General features: G+C 43.1%; 1 protein-coding gene across 1 annotated transcript in view; it reads left to right on the top strand.

Moving 5' to 3' along the window:
* The window catches only part of RSBN1L (round spermatid basic protein 1 like), a 133,146-nt gene that overhangs the window by 106,235 nt on the left and 10,179 nt on the right, over positions 1–16,732 (top strand). The window contains exons 4-5 of the mRNA XM_068276218.1: positions 10,635–10,772; positions 13,921–14,063. Of these exons, the coding sequence (XP_068132319.1) occupies positions 10,635–10,772; positions 13,921–14,063 (281 nt within the window). The remainder of the gene's footprint in view (positions 1–10,634; positions 10,773–13,920; positions 14,064–16,732) is intronic.

The following is a 16,732-nucleotide window of genomic DNA, read 5'->3' as shown; positions in this document are numbered from 1 at the left end:
GATGCTCCCTGTCACCTCCTTTCAACCAAAAAGATGGCTGCCATCATGAAATCAAACATTTGCCTGTTCTTTTAAAACAGAGTGGATAAGAGATTATATTACCTATCTATTTTAAATAACATAACTAATGTAACTTAATGACAGTATGTTTGTTTAGGCTGAAGTTCCTCTTTAAATACAAAGAAGACCAAAGAAATTATTCTGGACTTTAGGACCACCAAAAAGACTACTCACCTACCGCTAATGATCAATGCAGAGGCTGTGGAGAGAGTTTCCAGCTTCAAATTTTTGGGAGTCACCATCGCAGAGAACCTGTCCTGGGCTGACAATGCTTTAGCTCTAACTGGCAAAGCACAACAACGCCTCTATTTTCTGAGAAAACTAAGGAGCGCTAACCTCCCACAGAAGCTGCTGGTTAATTTCTACAGATGCACTATAGAAAGCGTTCTGACCAATTGCATGACGGCCTGGTACAACAGCAGCACGAAGGCTACTAGAGAAGCCCTGCAGCGAGTTGTTAAAACAGCAGAAGCCATTATTGGCACTGAACTACCATTAACTGGACCTTTTGTATAATACTCGCAGCTTGAGAAGGGCCAAAAACATTATCAAGGACAACACTCACCCTGGAAATGCCCTGTTTGAGCTCCTTCCATCAGGTAAACGTTTTAGATCAATCCGCACACACACAAACAGACTGAAAGACAGCTTTTTCCCATCCGCCATAAACTTGATAAACTCTGAATCCTCTCTGAAATAATTAACACTGTGTACAAATTGTTTAAACATCTGTAATACCTGGCATACTTGTAATTTCTTCTCTCCCTTGTTACTATCACTATGTTCCCTATATGCACCGTGGGGTTGTCATGAAAAGTAATTTCGTTGTGTTACACAATGACAATAAATTGAATTGAATTGATCTGATGGGTAACAGTGACAGGTGTTAGGGGGTGATTGATGGGTGATTGATGGGTAATTAGTGGGTGTTTAGGGTAGAGAACAGATGTAAACACTGCACTTGGGAGGTGATCTGACGTCGGATCTGCGGGCGATCTATTGGTGTGGGTGGGTGATCAGATTGTCCGCAAGGGGCAGGTTAGGGGCTGATTGATGGGTGGCAGTGACAAGGTTTGATTGATGGGTGGCAGTGACGGGGGGTGATTGATGGGTGATTGACAGGTGATCAGTGGGTTATTACAGGGAAGAACAGATGTAAATATTGCACTGGCGAATTGATAAGAGGGGATCTGAGGGCAATCTGAGCGTGTAGGCGGGTGATTGGGTGCCCGCAAGGGGCAGATTAGGGTCTGATCTGATGGGTAACAGTGACAGGTGGTGATAGGGGGTGATTGATGGGTAATTAGTGTGTGTTTAGGGTAGAGAACAGATGTAAACAATGCACTTGGGAGGTGATCTGACATCGGATCTGCGGGCGATCTATTGGTGTGGGTGGGTGATCAGATTGCCCGCAAGGGGCTGGTTAGGGGCTGATTGATGGGTGGCAGTGACGGGGTGATTGATGGGTGATTGACAGGTGATCAGGGGGCAGTTTAGGGCATAAAAAAAAATAGCGTTGACAGATAGTGACAGGGAGTGATTGATGGGTGATTAGGGGGGTGATTGGGTGCAAACAGTGGTCTGGGGGGTGGGCAGGGGGGAGGGTCTGAGGGGTGCTGTGGGCGATCAGGGAGCAGGGGGGGGGAATCAGTGTGCTTGGGTGCAGACTAGGGTGGCTGCAGCCTGCCCTGGTAGTCCCTCGGACACTGGGACCACCAGGGCAGGAGGCAGCCTGTATTATACACTTTGTATGCGGCGATCCGGGTGCTAGTAACCCGCCGGTGCTTCCGAACGGCTGGCGGGTTACAGCGCGAGGGGGGTGGAGCCAGTCCCCGGCGGAGGATTGCGTCACGAATGACGCGATCGCTCCGCCCATGCCCGTACAAGGACCGCCACCATTTGTACATGCGGTGGTCCTTGCAGGGTCCACTTCCCGGCCGCCATTTGTACATGCGGCGGTCGGGAAGTGGTTAAAGCGGATCCGAGATGAAAAACTAACTATAACAAGTAACTTGTCTATATATCTTATCTAAAGTTTAGATAGTTTACACAGCAAATCTAGCTGCAAACAGCTTTAATAGTATATGAATGATTATTCCTGTGATACAATGACAGCAGCCATGTTGTTTGTAAACATTACACAGAAGCAGGCTTATCTGCATCTTTAGCGAAAAAAAACCTAATCCCCCTCCTCCTCCCTCCTCCCCTCTGCTTCTGAAATCTCTGGATAGTAATACCTCCTCCTCCAGACTGAGGTCCCATGAGCCCTTGCTACTGTCTGAAAGTGCCTTGGCTCTCTGAAAACCTGTGGGCGTGGCTTCTTTAGTTTATAGGGAATTAGTGTATTAAAACAAAAACAAAAAAGTATTTGGCTTGAGGAATGCCCTATAAACAATAGGAAAGGAACACAATTATGCAATGAGTAAAAGTTCATCTCGGATCCACTTTAAAAGACCAGAGAGATGTATTGGATTCAAATCCAAGGGACTCAACGAACAATTAGAGAAAGTTTATTAATCTCATTATAATATTTTTATCTCAGTCGCCTCTTTTATCATACCTCTACTACTTTATTTATTTTTACACATAAGTTTTATTTTCTTACTTTTTATTTTGATATTTATACTTATGTCTTAAAAACCTTGCACCGTCAATCCTATTATAACTATTGATGAGAATTTTTCTGATGTATTTGGAAGGTGCACTGTCTATCCTATGTCAATCACCATGATGTTATAAGCATGTCCCTGCATATATTTTTCTATGGATATTCATACACAGAATTGTATACATTAACTTCAAAATAACCCCTTGATGACTATAGGGAGCATCTTGGCACACTGACACATGTATAAAAAAAGGATGTGCCAATTTTTTCTCCAGCATCTCTGTGTGTACCATTTATGTTGTATTGTCTATTTTTTACTATCGGCTCTATTGTGGTTCCGTCACGCTGAGTGCCCTTAGTGCGACGATCAGGTCGCACCACGCTTGCCCTTACTTTGACGCAATCAATGCGACGTAAAGGTTGCATCCCATAGGCCGGTGCAAAAGAATGATGCGACATTAAAGGGAAACTTAAGTCAACTATAAAAAATGAGATTTACTCACCTGGGGCTTCCCTCAGCCCCCAGCAGCCGATCGGTGCCCTCGCAGCCCCGCTCTGACGCTCCAGGACCCGCCGGCGAACACTTCCGGTTTGGCCGTCACCGGCCGACAGGCATGGGAACGCGAGTGATTCTTCGCGTTCCCATCCTGTATATCGCCCCCTATGCTGCTATTGCGGCCAGCTGGTCGCAATAGCAGCATAGGGGGCGATATACAGGCTGGGAACGCGAAGAATCACTCGCGTTCCCATGCCTGTCGGCCGGTGACGGCCAAACCGGAAGTGTTCGCCGGCGGGTCCTGGAGCGTCAGAGCGGGGCTGCGAGGGCACCGATCGGCTGCTGGGGGCTGAGGGATGCCCCAGGTGAGTTAATCTCATTTTTTATAGTTGACTTAAGTTTCCCTTTAAGGTCGCATCATTCGGCGGGAAATTATGGACTCCCAGCCCCCTGATTGGCCAAGGGGTGGGTTTTAGGGATATTTAAACGGCGTTTTTTCAACACCACGGCACAGAGGCGCCAGGTGTAACCCGGAATCATTGCAGGAAAGCTTTTTAATCATCCCTATGCATTTTTTACATTTTACTTAACTATTGTCCTGCTTTTTTGTTACCCACATTATTTCACATATAACCTGGCATCTTCCTTCCGTCTGCACTCCCCCCTAATCCCCCAACCACCAACAGTGGTTTTTTTTTTTTTTTCCCTCCCGTATGCATAAATGATTTCACCCCACATCCACACTTTGGGTACTCCTTTACAGCATATATAGCATGCACATGACCTTGGCCAATATGCATAGAGGTATATATATGTATATATATATATATATATATGTATATATATATATATATATATGTATATATATATATATATATACATATATATATATATGTATATGTATATATATGTATATATATATATATATATATATATATATATATATATATATATATATATATATATATATATATATATATATTATACAGTTAGCACCTGGGATCTCGTTAACAATGCACTACACTACTATCACTCGAGGAATTTTTACTACACCAATGTATACATGCATCCTACTAGATTCTGATGTACACCAATTTCTCTGCCTTTGTCTCCAGCTGTATGCTCCCAACTTTTATAGCCTGAGAAAGCAGGTTTAAGCCTGCGAAACGCGTTGCAGTCCCCCCTTTTTCTTGGAGTATGCTAATAAATTTGTATTTATTTGAATAGACAGTTTCAGTGTCTGCTTGTATGAGGTAAGTCCACCACTGCCTCAGTAGCGTTTTTAGATGTTTTTAGCAATTGTTCTTATCCTTTTGGCGCCTCTGTAATCTCTTCACGAACTTGTTGTCCACCCTTGGTGGAGGGGGATACCCCTTTTTCCTATCTACAGAGAGCGACTTCTTATTCCTGAGTGGGGATAGGATAATCTCCTCACCTGTCTTTACAGTGGTTCTCTTGGAGGTAACCCTGACTTGTGAGTATATTCATCATACTCTTTCATAATTCCCTAATTTACAGTACATACTACACTATATTGGGCTCTCGGCTTCTCTCCTCTCTCCCCTGTCTGGGGGGAGGGGGGGCATCCTAATTTTCACAGGGGAGGCCCAGTGGTTTCTAGTTACACCCCTGGATAGTAAAAAGCATTTTCAAATATCTGCCACTATGGCCAGGGCCACTATGATGAAACACTGTAAAATTATTATTATTATTGGATGTATGTAGCACCAAAATATTACGCACGGCTGGAAAAATACATAAGGTTACATACCATGACAGTAGGAACACAGTACAGGTAATAAGCAGTAGACCAACAATGACAGATCATACTCATACTCTGGAGTAGTAGTCCCAAGTGATTCAAGTTCACATTACTCTGTGAGCAGGATGCATGATCAGGTAGAATACACAAGAAGAGTTTTGAGGGCTTGTAACATATGTATTTACTTATAAAGACATTACATTTTACTTTTGTCCCAAGCCAGAGGAAAATGCATTGTAAAGGACTTTACTCATATGGAATTGTCAGTTACACTAGGTATTATTAAAATGAGGACTCTGAAACCTTTACCAACTGGTTTTGGACTACTTCATGTCCTCATGGGGGATTCTCATAGATTTCTTTATTTTCCACAGGAACTCCTTGACTGGCGGTAGCCTAGTCCAACTATCAGAATAGTGAAGTGCTATTAAGCAAATCAGCCAGCATTTCTGGATAGGTCCTCACCAGGGAGTACTTTTAAAAAAAGAATAGGGGGAAACCTTGAGAATATCCTTTGAGGAGATGTATTAGTCCTGCATCTATCAGTAAGACATTCAGTGTCATCAGTTAAATACAGTAATACCTTCTGTGACAGCTACATAGGAGAGAAGTCATTTACAGTGCATTGTATACTGTGACAAATATACATAATATATATATATATATATATATATATATTTGCATAAGTATTTTACATTAACAGTTTTGTAATTTTGACATAGTGGCCCTTTAAAACTCTTTAAAGGGTGTATTAAAAATAATAATATTCCTACTTATAATAGGCAAGTGTCCCTGCGTCCTATCCCTGTGTCAGTGCTTTTGCGCTACTGCGCATGTCCTGTACTGACACAGCCATTGGGACATGACGCAGGATGGGCTCTGGAAGCCTGCCGGGCGGGTGTGCGCTGTGGCGGCGGTGACAGACCTAGAACCCGTTTTTAAATGGGCTTAGGTCCCTAGTAAGAATAATAAAATATAAGAGCATTTAATAACCTATTTCAAAAATATTTTGTTTTTGTAATATAAAAATCTAAAATTTAAGCTGAAAGCTGCTGCTACTGGCAGCATCTCCATGGATATTGCAGTGTTGTCTACTGCAGAAAATTATATTACAAATTTCTAGACAGTGGACAGTTTTACCAATCATGTGATGAACGGCACACCTTTACTCCAGAGTGAGAGGGCAAGTCACAAGGTCCCAGAGAGCCACATGTCACATCCTTGCAATATGGATTCAGTACTGCTCAGGTATAGTGTGAACCCAGCTCAAATGAGGAACTACATATTTAGAGTAGAGATGATGAGCAATATTTGCCATGTGCAAATATGATGCTAATTGTTTGCAGCTTGGAATTTGGCCAATCAAATATACTTCCTGCTAAATTTGATTGGTCCGGTTCCAAGCTGCATTCAATTTGCAACGTGAGACAGTATTATTAGCATCTAATTGACCATCACTAATTTTGACTGCTTGTTTTGCTCAAAATGTTTTAAAAGGTTACCATTTCGTGCCGTATAAGACGCTCCGGAATATAAGACGCACCCAGGTTTAGAGGGCAAAAACCAGGGGAAAAAAATACTAAACCTGGTGCGTCCATGTTCCAGGGGCGTCTATTACATGTACTTCTGTGTGTCCTCCTGTGTGCTCCTGTGCCCCCCATATCCTCATGTGTCCTTCTGTGCCTCCCATGTGTCCTCCTGTGCCCCCATGTGTCCTCCTGTGCCTCCCATGTGTCCTTCTGTGCCCCCCGTGTGTCCTGTGTCCTCATGTGCCCCCCCCCCACACACACACGTGTCCTTCTGTGCCCCCATGTGTCCTGTGTGTTCTCATGTGCCCCCCATGTGTACTTCTGTGCCCCCCCATGTGTCCTGTGCCCCTATATGTCCTCCTGTGCCCCCCATGTGTGCTGTGTGCCCTAATGTGCCCCCATATGTGTGCTCCTGTGCCCCCTATATGTCCTCCTCTGCCTCCCTCCCACCTGCGTCTCTGCCCCCCCCCCCCCCACCCGGATGGAAGTGTCAATAGCGGCGCCAACTTACCTTTGGCAGGCTCCTGCGCTGATCCTAGATCATTGCGCTGCCCCCCGCTAGCCTCCTCTGCCTTCCCCCTGCTTATCTGCCCCCCCCCCCCCCCCCGGGTGAAGAAATAAGTAGCGGTAGCTTACCTCCGCAGTGCGCCCGCGATGACTGCAGACGTCCGTCTTCCAGGCACTTCTCGCTCTAGTGACCGGCTTGAGCTGATGACGCGCAGTTCAAAGCCGGTCACTAGAGCGAGAAGTGCCTGGAAGACGGACGTCTGCAGTCATCGCGGGCGCACTGCGGAGGTAAGCTACCGCTACTTATTCCTTCACCCGGGGGGGGAGGCAGAGGAGGCTAGCGGGGGGAAGCGCAATGATCTTTCACCCGTGGGGGGGGGAGGCAGAGGAGGCTAGCGGGGGGCAGCGCAATGATCTAGGATCAGCGCAGGAGCCTGCCAAAGGTAAGTTGCCGCCGCTATTGACACTTCCATCCGGGGGGGGGGGGGGGCAGGAGACTCGGGCAGGCATGGGGAAGGCAGGTAGGGAATCCCCAACATGGCGGCGGTTCGGAACGGCGGGCGTTATTAAGTTGGGGATTCCCTGCCTTTGCCGTATAAGACGCAGAGACTTTTTCTCCCCATTTCTGGGGGAGAAAAAGTGCGTCTTATACGGCGACAAATACGGTACTTTAGAAACAAAATGAGAAAAAGAGAAGGTGAGAACTAATGGAAAACTTTGCATCATCACCCAGAACATCAACATTCAATACGCAGGCTGCAGACTGCATAACACTGAGCAATTTGTGCACACCAACCAGAACCTTCCGGGCAGACAACGTTGGTGCCTATACCTAGGATTGATTCTGCTGTTTGGATGCGAGCTGCAGGGCAGGTGCTTTGTGTGCATTTAGAGTGATATATGCATTTGAAATTGATTAGTGCAATATTGTATGCTAATTTTAGCTATTCCAATTCATTCTAACTCTGGAAAGTGTTAATGAAGGTCAATTGTGGTTTTATTTGTGGTGATTAAAATGTAGAATTTTACAATATTGATTGCTGTGGCACAGGAGCCATAAGCTTTGCATCAAGCCTCTGGTGATTTAGAGAGTCCGCGAAACAGTATAAGCAATGACTATTCTCTTTGACATAATGATATCCTCTACAAATACAAACTAGCTTTTTTTTACCTGGCGAATTCAAACACATTGGCTTTGCGAAACAGCTGACAAGTCTTGCCCCCCTTTACTTATAACCACTGTGTCTGCCCAACCGGATTAAAAGGCTAGTACAGCAGCTGCTCGCTTTTCCTCATTTCCATCTGGTTTAGGATTGTGATCCTGAAACTCTCATGATGAAAACTCTTCCCTATAACAATTGCCTAGGCTAGAAAGAATTGTTGGCATAATCAGTTGGAGTCTTTCACTGTCTTTCCAGGAAAACAGAATTACTTTGACAACCACACCATTGTTTTGCCGAATGCTATTTCACACAATCATTAAAGCCAAGAAGTAACTTCATCCTTCCTTCTGCCTGCACTTTTAGATTGAAAGCAAATATAAATTCAAACTCTCAAATGTCAAGTCATTTGATATTAAGAATCATCAAAAAAAACTGTCAAAGATTGTGTTTTAGTTATTTATTTTTGTTACATGAGAATTTACAGTGCGTTAAAGGATTTTTCAGGTACAGGAAATAAAGGCAACAGGTGGATTTAATAGCTGATTGCTCAGGCTGAAAAGTGGGAACTACCACCTATAACTGTAATAACACAGAAAAATGAAAAACAATGCTTAGTGGTGAAACACAAAAGACACTGCAGATACAACATACAATTCATTTGGTTCCTAAGTTACAGATTGCCCAGAAAGCTTATGGTGAACCAGAACTCCTACACATGTGTAAGTGGCTTAAAAGGACCAAAAAGCCCTCTTAGGGCCTGAGCCCACTGGCGCAGTTGTGTCCGCTTTTCAGTTACACATCAATGTTAGAGATGCAGAAAAGCAGACAGAAGCGGATACAACTGCGTCAGTGGGTTCATGCCCTTAGTAAAGTGCTGTGCAAAGCAGAAATGTTCCTTTTTAAAACAGAAGGTACTTGCGATTATTTAGGTTGCATCACTGCTGAATATGCAAATCCTCCCTGAAACTTAAACACACCTCTAGAACCACTGGAATGTAATGATATCTCAGCTTGTTAATTGTACAGATTATTGTGGCTCTGCACAATTAACAAGCTGACACATCATTGCCTTCCAACGGTTTTGGAGGTGCATTTAGCTTTCAGAGACAAAGGAACTATTTGCATATTCATCAGTGATGCATTGTGGGAGACCTCATATGCTCACTCCTATAGGTTCTAATAGGCTTTAGTTCACTAGGCAGTGGATAGCTGGCAATGCACAAGAAAGGTTGCACCTTTGAAGAGTTGAGAGCCAGAGTGAGGCTTCCTTCACATTGGGTGTGTTCAGAAACTTATTTAAGCGCATGATAAAAAAAAAACGCATGCATTGCGGAACACTTTTTTTTGTTTAAGCAGATCCATGCGTTTTAGTTCTCGTTTCCATATAGCACGCTTTCATGCTTACTTATGGAAACGCGATCGCAGGAACAGCAGACAGTGCATAGACTGCACTGTCTGCCGTTTCCATTCATGCGCGGTGATTCATGAGTTTCAAAAGTTTTTAATTTATTATCACATCAAGTTTAAGCAAAGTGTCAATATTGGCAGTGTTGGTCCTTCTTTTTCAAGACCTCTGCAATTCACCCTAGGATTCCTAATTGCATAATAGCTGATTCTTCTTTTTTTTTTTTTTTTTTTTTGCTCCTGTATTGCCGAATAAAGTGTGCTGAGTGCTGACAGTTGAAAATTGCTCTGGTCTGTTAGGTTAACCACTTCACCACTAAGGCGCTGCGTAATATGTTGCAGCTTTATAAATACAATAAATAAATAGTAAAATAAATAAGGCGTTTTTACCCTAACGCCCATGGACTTATGCTGAAATTTGAATGGAAATTGAGTTTTTATCTGAGAACTCTGAGTACTGTACTTGTTGTGCAATTGCATGCATTCTTTCAACATAGCACATTAACTTTAGGGACCTTGACAGGTTTTACTATACAGTATTCTGGGATTATTAGGGCTGGGACCCACTGGAAACACTTTTTCAATGCTTGCTGATGACAGGCGATCGGCAAGGCACTGCAGGTGGAACCCTGTAAGGGTGGCTCCACCTGCAGCATTGCAATGGTAGAGCTATGGCAAATTGCTGCATGCAACATTTTGGCCACAGAGCCAAATCGCAATCACACTTTTAAATCATGGCACTTCCTCAATTTGAGAATCACAGTCGTTTTGCAGAAAATTGCTGCTAGTGGGTCGCTAGCCTCAGGGTAAAGTATGTACTGTATTTGGCAACAAAATCCAGCACATATGTAGGACTGGATAAGGGACAGTGTCCCAGTCCAGCCATAAACGTTGTTGGACACCTGTATAACCAGTGTGCACTTGTTTTGACTTCTCAATCGTATCAGGTATATGTTGTTGAGAGCAACGTACAGCGATGTGCACACGTCACAATTTACATTTCTGTTATGTACATCTTTTTCTTCCTGTATTATCTTAGACAGGAAATAAAGCAATCGCATTACAAATTTTATTGCCTCAAGATACTTTTTTTCTGTTTGTGCAGGTAAAGAGGACGTACTCTCATGGTACATATAGAGCTGGTGCAATGAGGCAGATCAGTCTGGTGGGGGCAGTTGATGAGGAAGTAGGGGACTACTTCCCTGAATTCCTTGACATGTTAGAGGAGTCTCCGTTTCTAAAGGTAAGGTATTGTTATTTATATGTACATATTTAGTATTGTGAACATCTCCATGCAGGGATCTAAACACTCGACCTAAAAGCTTTGTAGTAAGAATGCTTAGTTGTTCTATTTTTTTGGGAGAAATTTGTCACATGACCAAAAGACCTGAGTTTGGGGAGTCAGCTTTTAGGCTCAGTGGGTGGAGCTGCTGTTGATTCCTTGATTACATGAGATTGCAGTACAGTCTTGGATGTAGTTGTGTCTCAGACTAATACAAACGATTATACTGCAAAAAAAGGTTCTTGTATAGCTTGAGTGAAGAAAATTTATAAGCATTTTCTTTCTGAATGCAGGGGTTTCAACTTGTGGTTCCAGTTTGCTGAAATCTGGTTCTGCTTTAGTGTCAGCTCTGGTCCTGTGTGCCTTCATTCGCATACCTTTGCAAGGTGGGCAAGTGGACTCCAAACATTTGTCATTCCGTTCTGAGGAGGGAGGTTTGGGAATGATAGTAATTGATGTTAATCAACATCATCTTTGTAATATTTAGTATGTCCATATTGTTATAACCTGTACAATGGTTAATTGCATGCTTTGCATAGTTAAGAAGCATGTGGCCTTAGATTGCTTGGGTAGGTAATAACCACACCAAAGTACTCAGGCTTCCATTAGCAAACTGTGTGGAGGATACCAGGCTAGAAAGCCTTGCAGGTCTGGGAAATTATTTTGCAAATCTAGATGTTTCAGTTGAAATGAACATTTTCTTAAAATGTGCATTTACCAGCTTCTTTGAGAATTGACCATGTATTTTGAGTTTAGTTGGACTGTAGTAGTCTGCCATGATGATCTTCATTTAAAGGGACCCTAAGCAGGGCATTTAAATAAAAATTGGCACTTACCTGGGGCTTCCTCCAGCCCCCTGGAACCCGCGAGGTCCCTTGGCGTTCTCTAGGTCCACTCCTTGGACCTGCTGGCGGGCCCCGTTAGTGCTGAGACTTCGGGGGGCGAAGTCGTGCACAACTGTACATGCGCGGCTTGTCTGCGCACCCAGCTCGATCACGTGCTTCACTGTCAGCCTACTGCGCATGCGCAGTTCAGTCTTTCGAGAACCGTACAGGAGGCTTATTTTAATGCTCTGCTCAGAGCACTGCTCAGGGTCCCTTTAACATTAGATGCATGAACAATTAGCCACGATAGGGAGATTAAATCTGGTGAGTTTCATTCTATCATGCTTGGCGATAGTACAGCAACCTTAAGGCAATTTTCACGTATATGTATATCAAAGTCTGCTTTCGAAGAAGAAAGAAGAACCTCTTTACTACGTTAGTACTAGCTGCCATGTATAACTGGCTGGCTGTCAGTTGTTATGTTTAAAAACCTAATAGAGGTGCTGGAATGATTGTCTCATATTAGAAAAGCAAAACGTTTAAAGAGACACTGAAGTGAAAACAAAATTATGATATTATGATTTGTATGTGCAGTACAGCTAAGAAATAAAACATTAAGATCAGATACATCAGTCTAATTGTTTCCAGTACAGGAAGAGTTAAGAAACTCCAGTTGTTATCTCTATGCAAAAAAGCAATTAAGCTCTGCGACTTTCAAAGTCGTGGTGAGGGCTGTTATCTGACTTTTATTATCTCAAGTGTTATTGAACTATTTACTTTTTCATTGCTAGAGGAGAGGTCATTAGTTCACAGACTGCTCTGAAAGAATCATTTTGAATGCTGAGTGTTGTGTAATCTGCACATATTATAGAATGATGCAATGTTAGAAAAAACACTATATACCTGAAAATAAAAATATGAGAAGATTTTCTTTGCTGCTAAACTTCTAGTAATTATTCATTATATCATATTTTTTTCACTTCAGTGTCTCTTTAACAAATGTAGACCTAAAGTATATGTTGCTTTGTTATCTAGTTGGCACAGAGGCTGTCTGAGAATGGATGGGAAAAGAAAGGGAAAAATAAATACAAGAAGAGAGGTCAGAAAGGAATAGGGTCCTTCACCTTTTTTGGAGGTGGACCTATGGGTGTCTACAGGAAGTTGCCTTAAAGTTGCAGTTCTGAGAGTGAGTGCTAGAAAGAATGATGCTGGAGCAATGCATTGTGTTTGATCGTTAGTGGGGGACTTGGAAATGGCTTTTTGTTCATATCTTTGATCTATTTGAAACTGCATAGAAGTGCTATAGCAGAGACGTGAGTGACATATGAATAACTGCATATTTCGTGTTTAAAGGAAACCTGAAAAGGGGGGGGGGGGGGAGTGTAACTTACCTGGGGCGTCTACCGGCCCCCTGCAGATGTCCTGTGCTTGCGTCGGGACAAAACGACCCTTCAATCTCCTGTCGTGGCTTACTTTCATTTCCTGCAGTGCCGGCCACTGCACTTTCACAGTCCAGGCCACGCGTGTCCTCGCTTCTGCTCATGTTGCTGGGAGTGTCCTGTGCAGGCTCAGTATGAGGTTTTCTCGTACTGCGTCTGCACAAGACACTCCCGACGACAGAAGTGAGGACATGCACAGGCGAGGGCCGTGCAGGCACAGTGGTCGTTGACTTTTAAGCCAGTGGTAAGGAAAGTGAGCCACAGCGGGGAACCGGAGGATCTTTAAGTACCGATGTCTGCATGGGAACAGTAGAAGCCCCAGGTAAGTTAAAACTCTGTTTTTTTTTGTTTTTTTTCCCCTCATTACAGGTTTCCTTTAAGCATTTGAGACCTGAGTAGAAAATTGAGGTATGGACAGACACATCTTACATCATGCAGGGCCTCAAATATTAAATATCACTTGATAAGTTTCTTACTATTTTTCCTCTATAAATTTTATGTCCTGTGTCAGTGAACTTCCTGAATTTCCGTATGTAATTATATTACATTTTTATTTTATATTTACATAAATATATACAAACGTTCACTTTGTAAAAGGGCCTCTCTCCAGTAGATGCAAATTTATGTGGATTTGCTGCACACAAATTTGCATATCAATGCATTTCAGTGGGCCTGTTTCCATTATATGCGAAATGCATATGACGTGAATGTGTGCAAATTCACATATGATTTCACGTCCAAATAAATGGGCTCTAAATAGTACAAATAACTGTTACTACTGTTTGAATTTCATGTTTAACAGCAGTGTGTACAAACTGATTGTGTCAAATTTCACTTGAATGACAGCGTACGTTGCCGTGGGGGACCCATTCAAGCCTTCAGCTAAAGAGTCGTAAAGAAAGTGATGATGGTCCTATAATGTGGGTGCGCCCTGGAGAGCAGATGATCCCCGTGGCTGATATGCCAAAGTCTCCTTTTAAAAGAAAAAGGTATAATGAAATCCCAGCCTATATAGATTTGTGTCAACAATACAACATATTGTATTGAAAGAGAAATCAAGGTTTATATCTCAAAGCTAATGTATAGAAAAATATGCATTATCTTGGAAAATCAAATTGTAAAATAGGCTTCCAGGCTTGTCATAAATGTAACATGTAGGGAGAAAAATGTAATTTTATCACCCCCCCCCCTTTCATTTTGTGGCTGTCCCAGTTCTTACAGGTTACAGAAGAGGTTAATGGTTAGACAATCGTTAAGTCATTCCCCATTCCTTCCCATAGTACAAGTGTCAGACGGTTTGGGAGAGGTATATGAAAGATTTTCATCACTGTCAACTTGTTACTATGTATGGTAAGGTGGAAGTATTCTTGAATGTAGTATGCTTAACCATTTCTCTACCACAGGGTTTTGTCCCCTTCAAAAGCTCTTCCCATTCATTCGGTAATAACTTTATCGCTAATTATCACACTGAAATGATCTATATATTTTTTGCAGCACAAACTAGGCTTTCTTTGGGCAGTACTTTTATGCTAAGAATTATATTTTATATGCATTTGACAGGGAAGAAGAAAAAATTGAAAAATATCACAATTTCTCAACCTTCAGACATTATAGTTAAACCTCCCAAGGTCCGCCTCACGCCGATGGGCATGGCAGTTTGCATGAGATCGCGCGGAAGCTGCACGCGCATCTCCTGCTCGGGGGGGGGGGGGGGGGGGGCTGCCGGAGCTCCGGCCCGCCTTCAGTCTCCGATCTGCGATCAGACCTCACCAACATACAGCTCTGTTGTTGGGGAGAAAAGGAGAGGGGAGGGATCACTAGTGTGCTAAGTTGTGCAGCCCTGCAGCTTGGCCTTAAAGCTGCAGTGGCCAATTTAACTAAACATAGCCTGGTCTTTAGGGGGGATTAGCACTGTGGTCCTGAAGTGGTTAAAAATAAAATGTGCTATTGTAGGTATAACAGACGCATTTTATTTGCCCATTTGTCCCGGTTATTACAATGTTTAATTTGTGTCCCTAGTACAATGTATGGCGATATTTTATTTTGGGTTGGAGTAATGGAGTTAAAAAAGAATGAAAATGTATTTCATTTTTCAATGGTAAGTGTAATATGGTGTATTTGGACATAGTTTGACTTTTTGGCCACAAGATGGTGCTATACTAACTCGGTTTTCTAAAAATTGAAAACCAAACCAAGTGTTTACAGGTGTTTATAAACAGGGGCGTAGACAAGCGTGGCAGAAGTTGCTAAGTGCTTAAATCCAGCTGGCTTTTACTCAGTTGTGTATCTTAAAGTCTATTACTGTATGCAGTAGGAAGATGGGTTAAGAAGTTGCAGCAGAAACGAAGACCCTACTCTGAACAGCCCAGTTGAAATCTTGTTTCAGTCACTGATAATTCCACTACCTCTCTAAACCAGTGCAGAAGAAATCGCAGATAATATTTAGAAACATATTTGTTGACCCTATGCACAGGTTCTCTCAAGGGTTATGCTCTCATGTCTATTTCTCTGTTATGGGACATCCGGCAGCAATTGATGGGGGTGGACATTAGGGAGGTTGCCCAGGAGATGACATGAGTGGAGCTGGTAAATAAATCTGCTCCTATTTGCTTTCTGTACCCACTTCTATATTTAAGGGTAGGGTATACTTTTCCATGGTAGTTTTGGCTCCCTGGCATTCTCATAGTGTAAAGATAATGGCTTCACTTACAGGGTGAACATTATGAATGTACCTATGAGGGCATTATGACTCTGCTCCAAGGGTATACAGTGGCAGTACTTATTGTGGGGCCATAATGAAAGCACTTGTTGGAGGCTTCAGTGCACTTGATATGGGGAGTACATACAGTGCACATGATAAGGGTTTGGAAAGGAGGTACATGACCTAACTAAAATATATATGGGGGGGGGGGGGGGCAGCAGGCACTGCGCAGCTCCACAGATCAGTAGATTTCATGATGAAACCTATTGAATATCTGTGTACTGTGTGTGGAAGGATTAGATCCCTCTCGGGTTCAAATTTGATCTGAGAAGGATCTGTCTGATTGTCAAATCTGTGGCCATCTATTGGTATATGGCCACCTTAAGGTGAATGTCCAGGCATAGTAAAAAAAAAAAAAAAAGACATTTACTTAGCTGGGGCTTCCTCTAGCCCCTTGCAGCAGCTCCGCTCCCAGCTGCTGGCCCGGGTCCCATCAGCGGCTCGATTGATAATAAAAAACGTACCGTTTATTTACAGCATAATGCTGCAAATACACGGTACGTTTTAGTGCCGTGTATCAAGCTGCTGGCTCGATTACAGCGCGCCCCCGCACGCCCGGATCAATTCCCGCTCGTACCCCCGGGCGGCTTCTTATCTTCCGCTTCGTTTATTCTTTTGTCCTGCCCGCCGGTATCGAGCGCGGAATCGATCCGGCGGGGTATCGGACACATCGGATATTATCAATCGAGCCATCAGCGGGGCTCGATTGATAATAAAAAACGTACCGTGTATTTACAGCATAAGGTTGAAGTTGCTGAGAAGTGCAGAGAACACAGCTTTTGCAGAGTACAAAACTGCATATCCACTGCAGTTACTTTATAGAAATGTATACAGAACTGGGAGTGGGATTGGCCTTTTGTTGATATTATTGCTATCCGATATCAGATTCTGCCTGCT

Source organism: Hyperolius riggenbachi, chromosome 3 (assembly GCF_040937935.1).
Source record: "Hyperolius riggenbachi isolate aHypRig1 chromosome 3, aHypRig1.pri, whole genome shotgun sequence".
NCBI lineage: Eukaryota > Metazoa > Chordata > Amphibia > Anura > Hyperoliidae > Hyperolius > Hyperolius riggenbachi.
Note: the sequence above shows the minus strand (reverse complement) of the source record. Positions and strands in the feature narration are given on the sequence as shown.